Source organism: Podarcis bocagei, assembly GCF_964188305.1.
Source record: "Podarcis bocagei genome assembly, chromosome: Z".
Classification (NCBI taxonomy): Eukaryota; Metazoa; Chordata; class Lepidosauria; order Squamata; family Lacertidae; genus Podarcis; species Podarcis bocagei.
Genome location: NC_138140.1, coordinates 25487708 through 25499350, shown reverse-complemented (window position 1 = coordinate 25499350; position 11643 = coordinate 25487708). Strand labels below are relative to the sequence as shown.

At 41.6% G+C, this 11643-nt stretch overlaps 1 protein-coding gene across 4 annotated transcripts in view; it reads right to left on the bottom strand.

Annotated features, from left to right (window-relative positions):
• ZC3H12B (zinc finger CCCH-type containing 12B) overlaps window positions 1-11643 on the bottom strand; it is a 37476-nt gene that overhangs the window by 6932 nt on the left and 18901 nt on the right. For 3 of the 4 annotated variants that reach the window (XM_081179309.1, XM_081179308.1, XM_081179311.1), the window contains 4 exons: window positions 4307-5028; window positions 3068-3207; window positions 1976-2210; window positions 1416-1522 (listed from right to left, as the gene is read on the bottom strand). In XM_081179309.1, the coding sequence (XP_081035435.1) occupies window positions 1416-1522; window positions 1976-2210; window positions 3068-3207; window positions 4307-4902 (1078 nt within the window). In that variant the 5' untranslated portion in view covers window positions 4903-5028. Of the gene's footprint in view, window positions 1-1415; window positions 1523-1975; window positions 2211-3067; window positions 3208-4306; window positions 5029-8597; window positions 8713-11643 lie in introns of those variants that run through there. The other variant, XM_081179310.1, reaches the window with a different exon arrangement.

Genomic DNA, 11643 nt, shown 5'->3' with positions numbered 1-11643 from the left:
GTGATACAAACCTCCCTGAAGGTAGCAAGAGCAGGTACTGGTGTGAGTCTAATAAAGACTCAGGTTTAAATTCCCACTCATAGAAGCACAGGGAATCACCATATACAGATTAGGGCCATTAATCTATCAAGCCTAACACTGTCTGCTATGATTGGCAGCAACTCTCCAAGATCTTCCACATGATCCCTGATTTTATTTTTAAACAGTCAGCTTCATGCATTATCATATTTTAAAACGTGCACATGATGTGCCTTTAGGTCACCATCTCTCTGATTAACTTTTGACACAAAGGTGTTATGAAAGTGAAATGCAAGTGTGAATATGTAACTCCCTTAGGCTACAGGTCTATGCACAACAGGGAGTAATTGCCATTGAACTCAGTGGGACTTGCTTTTGAGTAGACATGCACATTAGACTGTGCAGACTGTGCAGTAAACGTCTCTCAGCCAAGACCACATAGTGTTACTCATTAGGAATTTAACAGAATGGATCTGCTGACAGTGGATGCGCTGGGAGCTTGAAAATGAACAAGGGGAGGGAGAGGTTTAATTGTCAAATATCTAACTGGGTTTTAAAACTTTATTTAACGAATACTGCCCTTTAATTTAAAAAAATAATCAAGGGTGGTTTACAGCTGTTAATTGACTCTCTGTGGCCTTAATACTGGATTAGTTAAATGACTTTTTGAGCACAGGAGAGCTTTGAAAATATTTCCAAACACCAAATTAAGTTCCAACTGTATTTTCTTCCAGACTTTTCCAAGAAATGCTAATGCGTGTAAACATCCCTCTAAATCAGTGGTTCACAATTAGCTAAGTACTGCAAAAGCCAAGCCATAGACCCCCTACTTTTGAAAATGTTGATACATCTATGGTAGTTTTCATTATGTGATTGTGGTCTACGGATTGGGAACCACTGCTCTAAATTAACAGAGCCAAGATGTGACATTAAACACATGATTGGCCCTTCCATTCTTAGTTTCTGCAGGGTGCAAGAGAAGGGAAGGATGGTTCTGGGTCACATGTGGCAAAGAGATAAGAGGAAATTTAACTCTTTGCCCAAACTGCAGTCCCTCTCTGAGTCCTCCTCTTTTCTCCCCACCCTGCTCCCAGCCACACATACGCAATGCCAAGATCAAGCAAGCAAGAGCCAGTTACCTACTTAATACCATGTCTTTGGTTTAACCATGAAAGCTTTTTTTTTAAAAACTCAGCAGTGCATTCAGCAGACCCAAACAAAATCTGATTTCCCCACACTTCTAGAAGCATGCTACACCTTTCTGTCCTACTCAAGCTTCTTACATGATTTCCAATACAGAAAACACCTTAGATGACCCACTATGATTTTTTGCTTTTTATCAAGGTTATTAATTTTATTATTCTGACTCCCAAAATAGTCAAGTGTGACACACTCACCGTAAGGACAAGGTTGCTTTTTGTGTTCAGGAACAACAGGCCTTTTCCTTAAGAAATTTTCAAGGCTGGGGCCATGGCGTCCTAATGGGTCGTCTGGTGGCATAAACCTGGAAAAACCAAGAGGCCAGTTTTACCTGCTAGTATTAAATTTACCTGACATGGTAGACTGGTAACAATACAATGGTTAGGAATAGGCTGGGAAATACCCAGTTTGAACCTGGCCATAGCTATGAGCTTGGCAGGTGCCTGAAGGCAAGCTAATCTCTATCAGCTCCCCCCGCACCATCTCAGAAAGGAAACTGTAGAGTAGGAACCAGTGGAGAAAGGCCAATCGAAATCAATAGGGGACTGGAGTCCCTTCTCTGTGCAGAAAAATGAAATAGGTGTGTGGCATTCTAGTTTAAAAGAGAATAACAAAAGGGGGTCACTAATGGTCTTACATTGCCCTACCAGGCAGCTTCTGTTTAAGGATCTATGAAAATGTAGACGAAGTCAAATACTCAAATCTCACCAGATAAACATTAAGCATTACTATTCTACTTGTAAATAAAGAAACCTACTTATCATTCACAAAAGAATACATCAGGAGCCGTTCTTCTACAAATTTCTTCCATTCTGGCTTTTCATTTTGAAGGTCACGGTAATTGTCATTTGACACAATGATGCCATCAGACTCACACGCCAGTTTCACTATGAAACGGTCATCGTAACAGACAACCCGTCTCCCTTGAACTCTTCGAGATGGGGTGAAAACAAGAATTTTTTCCTTTTCCAGTTTGTGTAAAATATCTTGATCTGAAAAACCAGGGTTATATAAAGAAACTGTTAATAGCAAAGTCCCTTATATAGAAATATGCTTGCTCTCTCTGTTTATCTCAGTATCTGAGATATTCTTCAAGAATTGTACAAGAAGAAGTGTTTGCACACTCCCCAAGAGCATAAAAGTTGGTGTGCCAGTGCTTTGCTCTGTAACAGTGGACTTCAATCTTGGGTCCCCAGATATTTTTGGACTGCAACTCACATCATTCCTAGTCATTGGTTGAGATGGCTGGACATGATGGGAGTTTTACTCCAGCAACACCTTGGGGCACAAAGCTGAAGAGTCTCTCTTCTGGGGAATAATCTCACAGTTAAACTAGTTTCAGTTTATACACCATGACATTTTATATTATGGTTCAGTCTATGCAACAAAAAACTGTAAAGCTGCCTTGTATGGAATGACCTTGCAGACACAGGTGAGGGGAAAATGCATGCAGGTGAAGTGGAATGGCAGAGGAGGAATGGAGCACTCAAGCCCTCCCATCCATGCCCAGAACAGAAACTAAGTAGGCTACTCCTCTACTCCCAGCACATAAATGCCATAGACTTTTGCTCCTTTGTCATCCCTCAGAAGGACTGTTAACACTTCTGCAGGCTAGTAACTTTTGCAGGCTTATGTGCAGCACGGATTTAAAGTATGAAGTGTAAAAAAATTAAGAAAAAATAACAATCTAGTGGCTTAGAATATGAGCAACTACCATGCATGTGTGTACAGAAAATGCTCTGATTCAGGTCCTTGGCCCCATTCCAAGAAAAGCCAGTGTCTAGCACAGTAATTATCCTCGTCCTAGTAATGGCAATTGAAGAAAACAAATGTATGTTTGATTTGCCACCTGTAATTGGTGCATCTGGTCGAGATTGCTCTTTCCTCCATGTAGGCACAAACACTGTAATATCTTTATGACCTTTCTCCAGAAACCAGTCGACAGCTAACTGAATCCCCCGACAGGAAAATGCTTCTTTATTGCCATGACTGAAAAACAGAACAAGTTAGTTTAGCAAGTACTGGTCATAAGTACTGCAATGAGATTTGTTTTTTTCTAAAATACATAAAGCCAGAGAGACTAGTGTTATGTAGTGGGGCAGAGTGTTGGACTAAGACTAGGAAAATATCAGTTAAAGCCATTCACTGTCTCTCAGGTTAACCTACCTCACATCAGACTATGTACACCACCCTGAGCTCTTTGGAATATGGATGGGACTAAAATGTAGTTTAGCAAATAGCATTAAGCAGACTTATAGAGGGAAAGAAACCTTTTCTGGAAGTTTAGTACCCACTTTAGAAAGACACAATTTTATTTCGATGGGTTGTAACCACCCCTGCTACAACTCTTGTGCTCAGCAAATTGTCTGTAAATTTTAAACTGCTTTACAGACATGTATTTCAGAGAGTGAATAATGCCTTGAGAATTTACTGAAGTGATTCCATTCTTACCTATAAGAATAGGCCTTTAAATTCCATTGGACTTTAATTACTCAAGTAAAAGGAAAGATTTTCTATTCTGTGATACACTGTACAAGATGAACAGTACAGTCCTATGTATGTCTACTCAGATGGAGCCCCACTGAATTCTCTCAAAGAAACATATACAGGACTACAGCCCTAAAAGTCTATTAAACAGCCAGTGGCGTAGCGTGGGGGGTGCAGGGGGGCCCGGCCACACCGGGCGCAACATCGGGGGGGGGGGGCGCGCTCGCACTCGCAGCCCTCTACCCCTACCTGGCTCACTCACTCTCTCTCACTTAGGGGGCACAAATTACTTGCCTTGCCCCGGGTACTGACAACCCACGCTACGCCACTGTAAACAGCTCAATTTTTAGTTTTTAAATACAAGTGTGTAGACTTAAGGCTCATCTTCTTCAACAGGTCTTTGAGCTCCCATGGTTGATTAAAAGGGCTATCTCAGTTGAGTTACAGATGTTGCCTTTTAAAATCTATTATGCTATCATTTTTAATTGGATATTGTTTTTAATAACAGAAAAGCAAAGTGTGTATATGAAATAAAACAAACAAATACATATGCAGCATAATTAGTGCATTTCTTAGAAGTATTCTACTACTACTAAAGTACCTCATTGCCACATTACTTCCATCAATAACGATTGGCCTCAAGTTGTCAGAGCTGTCTACCACCTCATCTTCCAGAGACAGCTCAGGACTAGCAACCTCCTTTGTACCTGCAGGACCAGTGGCATTTCCACTACTTGCTTGTCCTTCATTCTCAACCTTGTTTCCAAGTCTCACAAGCTCAGCCAAAATGTCATTGGTAAGAGCATCTGCCCCCAGCTTGTTCAACACAGCTTGAATCTGATCTCCAGGATACCCCAGTTTCAAAGCAAAATCAAGTTTAGATTGATATTCTTGACTCAAGTTTGCTTTATTCTCTTCCGGTTTCAAATCCTGAAGGAGGCTACTCTGTGAAAAACTCGGACGATCCAAGCAAGGAGAGCGGCAAAGTTGTCGATGTGGTTTGTGGGAAATCTCTTTATCCCTCAACTGTGCCTTGCTGCAGCTATTCCTGAAGCCAGGCTGCTCAGGTTCACTCTCAGAGCTTGTCCATTCCTCAGATTCGGTGCTACGATCCCCACCATCTTGCTCTTTAGTCCTCTCTTCTTGGGAGCGGCTCTTCTCCATTTTCAGCCTTTCTACCATAGACCAGGCCGTCATCACGTTCACCTTCTGGCCAGATTTCTCTTATGGCCAAAGTAGCCCAGACGTTGTACGCCACTGCATCTTGTTGACATCACTAGGCTGGGTTTGATCTGTGATATACCCCAAGCCAGAAATATGTCCCTGCATTATGAAAATACACAACATGCAAAATTAGATTTTACTGATTAATGCAAAATAATTATGAATCTTACAAAACACATTTTTAGATAATTTGAATACAATAGAGTTTGTATTACTTCCAAGTAAACTGAATTCCCTTACCCTCACTCTCCAAAATAAATGCATTTAATACAGAGGCGTGGTTTGCACATCACATTAAACTTTAACTTAAAACTAACGTTGGTTAACACTCATATTTTGTTTCAGGGAAAGAAACACAAACATGACAAGACTCTGGCTTGTTTCATCTGCAGAGGAGCACACTGGGAGCACACGTAGATTCCTGCATTGCAGGGGGTTGGACTAGATGACCCTCAGAGTTCCTTCCAACTCCACAATCCTATGATTCTGTAATTCTGAGCAGCACGCTGCTCATTCATATTAAACAGTTTATAGTCTTAAATATGGTTTAATTTGGCATATGAACTGGGCCAGTGATGGCAATTATACCAACACCACCCACACAGTAAATTCACTGTTTCAAGTTAATGCCCTGTCAGATAGCTGCTTGTCACAGTGGCTGTTGTGAATAAGAAACTGTACTCACAAACCAGGGAAAACAAAGAAAGTTCACCTTCACACACTGAAAGAATGCCTAAAGAGAATATGGGGTGCACTTAATAATCCTACTACCCCAGACCAACCACAATACCATGCACATTTCTGGTCACCACACCTCAGAAAAGATACTGTGTAGTTGGAAAAGGAGCAGAAAAGGACAACCAAAATGAGCAACTCCATTATGGTGAAAGGTTACAACATTGTAGACTTTTTAGTTTAGAAAAAAGTGAATAGTGGAGAACAAGATATAAGTTTATAAAACTATGCATGGAATGGAGAAAAGAGACAGATAGTACTCTTTCTCATAGTACTAGAACCTGGAATCATTTAATGAAACCGAATGGCAAAAGATTCAAGACAGGCAACACATCATTTAACTATGTAATTTGTTACCACAGGATGTGATGATGGTCACTAACATACCCGGCTTTAAAAGGGGATTGGTAATAACTATACATTGTTTGTTTAAATTCAAATTCAGAACAAGCAGGGATCTGAAACCACAGATTGGTCCTGGCTTGTTCTCACTAACCATAATTAAGGCAAACCAGTTAGGACATCTTTCGAAACCATGTAATTAGTTTAAACAGAGAAGGGGGTGCGCTTCTGCTTTTCTCCTTGTGGGTGAAAAAGAAAAGACGGAGTGTAACAGCCCACAGCTTAAAACGATTTGTTCACATAATGCAGGGATGGGGAACTTGTGGTCATTCAGACACTGTTGGACTCCCACTCTCATTAGCCCTGACCGTTTATTTAGCCATGCTGGCTGGTGATGATGAGAACTGAAGTACAACAACTGCTGCAGGGCCAGAGGTTCCCCATTCTTGACACTGTAGGAACTATGGCTTATCATGGTACCTGAGCATGGCTAATGCTGCACAATAGTGTGCAGCATCTCTGTTCAAAAACGGTATCTGAAGGTTTGCCCCAAAAGCTATGCAGTGATCTGTATGTGAATAAAGCATTCCGGATTCTATGGCTGATGACTGAAATGCATGAGAAGGGCCTCATGCAAAAAATTCCAGATGTATTTCCAGAGTACTTCTCCCAACCCTTTTTGTATTATTTTCTTTCCTGTATGCTCTGAGGTATTAAGAAACAAAGACCTATTTAGGAACTCAGAACATTTGTATATTTTATATTTACTCAGCTGTTCATTATTCTTTTTTTAAAATGAACTGTTCGTCCACACTGTTAAAAAGCCAAATCAAATAACTGTTTCATTTCAAAGTATAAATCTTTATTCATTCTTCCTCCAATAGAGAAAAAGAAGGCACACTCTGCAAAATCAAAGCAAGTCACTGGAGTCAAGAGGAAGCGTGGTAAGAATGAATTCCTCTAATGCAAATGTATCTCCCTATATTAAAAGCATATTATTTACTGTACATACTACTGAATATCAGTACAAGGGCAAACAAAACATAATGGCACCTTTCCTCACTTTCCTTGCCAGAGAAACATAACTGGAAAAATAACTGTACTTGTGGAACCTCTTCAAAACTGACATTAATCTTTTGAAAAACTTCTTTTCAATGGCCACTTCACCTCCATTATATGTGGAAGCAGCTCTTTGGCAAAACAACCATAAAAGGGGAAAGGTAAGGTGCTTTGAATGGCCAATGTTATATCATGACATGTATTGGTAGACACTGTTTTTTTGCACCACAATTTGTCTGTTTTAGCAGCAGATTAAGAAGTGAGAAAGATAATTGCAACAGCTGTTTAAGGGAACACAGAACTATCTGGGAAATAGCTGCTGAGGGGTAGCCAAATATGCTGCCACCATACCTGCTACTTCTCTCCCCCCCCTTAGTATATGCTCCCCTACTCCCTCCTGTACACAAAGGAGATCAAAAGCACCTGTTTTATGTTTAAGTGTCCTCCACAAAGAACATGGCACCTTGCCCCCATACGCCTAGTGACTACTTCCAGGAGCTTTATATATTTACTAAATAGTATTAAAGATAAAATAGTGCCATGCACCTTCCCAATGCTCCTCTCTGAGGTTGGTGCCCCCAATTCCCATTCCACAAGAATACTGTTAATCTGGTGATCCAATCAGCATCAGTGCACACCACACCACAAACCGGCCAATATGCCAATACTCATTAGATTCCAATCAAGGTTTGATTTTGCTAGTAGCAACCCAATGTAATAGGGAATAAAGTTTATACAATAAAACTTCAGATTTGTGAACTTATGACTGTAACAAATCACTCAGCTTATTGCTATAAAAAGTTTAACAAAAATTATTATTAAATATTATAAAATAATATGAAATGGAATAATGAATAATATAGATCTTATGTAGAAGTTATATAGAAAATGAAATCTATAAAAATAACACAAAATAAAATATTTGAACATGAAGCAACATACATAATTAGTTTTAAAACAACTTAAAACAACTGGATACAATTTGCATATGAACTACTGAGCAGCACTTCATTTTCATTTCTCTTTTAATTTGGATACTGCCTTTCTATATTGCTATGCAGAAGCTGTAGAAACAACAAATTATACAAATACAAAATATACAAAAGATCACACATCATAATAATCTGATCTAATGCAATTAAGTCATATTTAAAATTAACTTTAAAATGAACAACTTATATCAAAAAAGTAATATCCAATAATCCATATAGGATATAATAATACATACTAAAATTAACTTTCAAAATACCACCAAATAATAATTAAACGAAAATTCACTCTCAATAACTAAAATAAATCATGACTATGCCATAGTCAATAAAAAAGCAAAGTGCCAAAACCTAAAATATAATGTAAAAAGACTGAACTGAGCAATGAAGTCACATAGCTTATAAAATCACAAGATAACTGGTCACCTTTCCAGGTCCAATATCTAACAAAACTGCCAAAGCAATCAAGGTAAATAGCATAACTGTAGCCCACCCAGCCATGAAACATTTTTTAGCATATTGAGTCAATAAAATTTCAGTCACCAGTTTTAGGGTAGTCGGATAGGCTTCGTAGTAGCTTAAGCAAAGCCAGGCAGATAGCAGGCAACACGGAAGAAGAAGAAAACAAGCAATCTCCTCTCTCTCCCCGAACGGAGTACTGACTGAACCTTTTAGCTTTTTCAGCAATGGATCCAAGGGGGTGGACCTTTATGCATAAAATCTAGAGTTACTATCACAAACTATCTGGGAGGGAGGGGAACTGGGACTCTGCTTTATCAGTAGTTCCTCATGCAAGGCACCGTGACACATTTCCAGCATTGGTTTGCCAGAACTTTTTTGGCACAATAGTTGCTGTTTTTTCCACTAATCTGCTGATAATACCAAGGTTTTCAACAGCCTTATCTAAAGAAGCAGTATGTACAAAGATTCAAGAATCTTCCACATTAAAGATACAGGCATGGAAGTGTCATTCATTTTTATCTATCACAGCTGCTCTATTTGTGAAACCTACCAAAACTGATGGCTCTGAATACGTAGTCCTAAGCAGAGCTAACAGGTCAATGGTATCAAAAGTCACAAAGAGATCAAGAGGCAGGAGCAAGGTTAACACTCCCCTTGTCCCTTTCCCTGTAATAGTCAGAGATGAGGATCAATAGTTCAGTTGGATCAATTCCAATCCAAGAGATCCACGGTAAGTTTCTTTAGAAGTGGACACACCACCTATTTCAAGGCAGCATGCTCTAGTCAAAGTAACTCTGATAGGTTGAATAAGCCAGCTGGGACTGAGGTCAAGAGAGCAAATGGTCAGACGTACAACTGCTAGCACCTTGTCCACATCTGATGACTGCATAAGTTCAAACTGATCCCACAACACATCACTGACTGTGGCATTGGGTACCTTCATCTGGAACTGGAACTGCGGAGTCAATGGTACTCCAGGCATTATATTGCAAGCTACCCTGTGATCCTCAGATGAAGGGCAGTATAGACATTTAATAAACAACAACAACACTCTGAATTCGAGCCAATTTATCCTCAACATGTATAACTAGTTGGTCGCAGCAGGTCCTCAAATGCTCCAGATTCCTCCTCTACAGTGGGAGTCAATAACCTCTGGACCATTCAAAATAACTGTCTGCTGACCACTTGAGGATGCAATGCAAAATGTGTCTTCCTCGTAGCCCACACTGGAACATGGTAGGCATGTTTATGCATACTAGCCAGGGTTCAGTCAGCTTTCAATAAAGAATTGTATCACTTGAGCTCTAGCCTTCATGTAGTTTGCTTCATAGCCCAAAGCTGCCCAAAATTCTAAGGAACCACATGGGCACCACTAAGCCAGAGAGGAGGCTCAGGAGTGATTGTGTCAGCTACCTATTTCATTTCACCATCTTATAGCTAGACAGGAGCTTTGACAGGATCATCTGCATTTTCCCACTAGCAGAACATTCAAGAAAAGATCAGGTCCCAAGGCAGGCCTTCAAAATGGGCCCACCACCCTTACAATATAGCCTGTTTGTTCTAATTTTAAAAGTATCCTGTTGCCCTTGTTTTCTGAAACAGCAAGTGAAATGCTAAATTATTGAATAAGTGAATCCCTTCCTTAGCAATTGAGGCTAGCAATGCAAATAAGGGGAGATTCTAAGATGACTAAACAAACTTGCACTTGAAGTCAAGTTACTATGGGACTCTTCTCATTTCCACCTCCTAGACAAAAATCATGCAGTATTCCACACACCTCTGGCTGTACGAAGGCCCACACCCAAGTGTACTAGCTATTAGAATAGCAAGTGGAGAAGTGTGATAATAGCAGCAGAAAAGGTCACTGTGCACAGCGTTCTGTGAATGGATGTAACCTTCACATTACTGAAAGCAGACGTCAGCATATGCAACAACTACCCTGCTCCAAGTATGACTGTGCTCCAGAAAGTTTCCTTCCAAAAAGGAAGACACAGACAACTCTGCTGTAAAATTATTTATTCTGCAAATCCTGTGTCCTAAGGCACAAGTGTGGAACTTGTGGCCCTCCAGATGTTCAGTGGGGCTTCTGGACTCCCTCCCTCCCCGATTTCTGCATTTGGTATTATCTAAGTACCTTGGGCTCATTTGTGATTCACATTTCACTTCAAGGCCATTTGGAAATCATACTCAAGAAACTGGACAGATTGGTGTAACTTATAGAAGTGTAAATATTTTATTTATTTTATGACTTTGAACTGCCTTCCAAAAGATGAGGGTGCATATGCTTCTACAAATATAAATTTTAAAATGCTGAGGTTCACCAAATACCGTATTTTTCGCCCTATAGGACGCACCGGCCCATAGGACGCACCAAGTTTTTTGGGGGGGAAATCAAGGGGAAAATTTTTATTCCCCCCCCAGGTTTGCGCAGCCATCCCCAAGCTAGAAGAGGGAGACAGAGCGCTCCGTCTCCCTCTTCTGCCTTCAGGGACAGCCTCCCTAGCCTCTGTGGGGCAGCGCACTCCGCTGCCCTGCAGAGGCTTTGCACAGCCATCCCCAAGCTAGAAGAGGGAGACGGAGCACTCCGTCTCCCTCTTCTGCCTTCAGGGACAGCTTGCCCCGCTGTCCCCCGAGTTTGTGGGGCTGGCGGGGGGAGAAGCAAGCTTGCTCCCCCCCCGCAGCCTTCAGATCAGGTCGGGGAATAGCGGGGTGGCAGCGCTCCGCCTCCCCGCTATCCCCAGAGCTTGTGGGGCTAGACCAGGTCTGGGAATAGCGGGGTGGCGGCGCTCCGCCTCCCCGCTATCCCGCGAGCTTGTGGGGCTGGCAGGGGGGAGAAGCAAGCTTGCTTCTCCCCCCCCCCCGCCAGCCTCCAGATCAGGTCGGGGAATAGCGGGGTGGCGGCGCTGCGCCTCCCCGCTGTCCCCCGAGCTTTTGGGCTGCAGGCTGCTGCCCGCAAGCCTTGCGAGCCCGCGGGACATCCCGCCGGGCTTGCAAGACTTGCAGATAGCTTCCTGAAGCCTGGAGAGCGAGAGAGGTCGGTGCGCTCTCGCTCTCCAGGCTTCAGCGAAAGCCTGCATTCGGCCCATAGGACGCACACACATTTCCCCTTCATTTTTGGAGGGGGAAA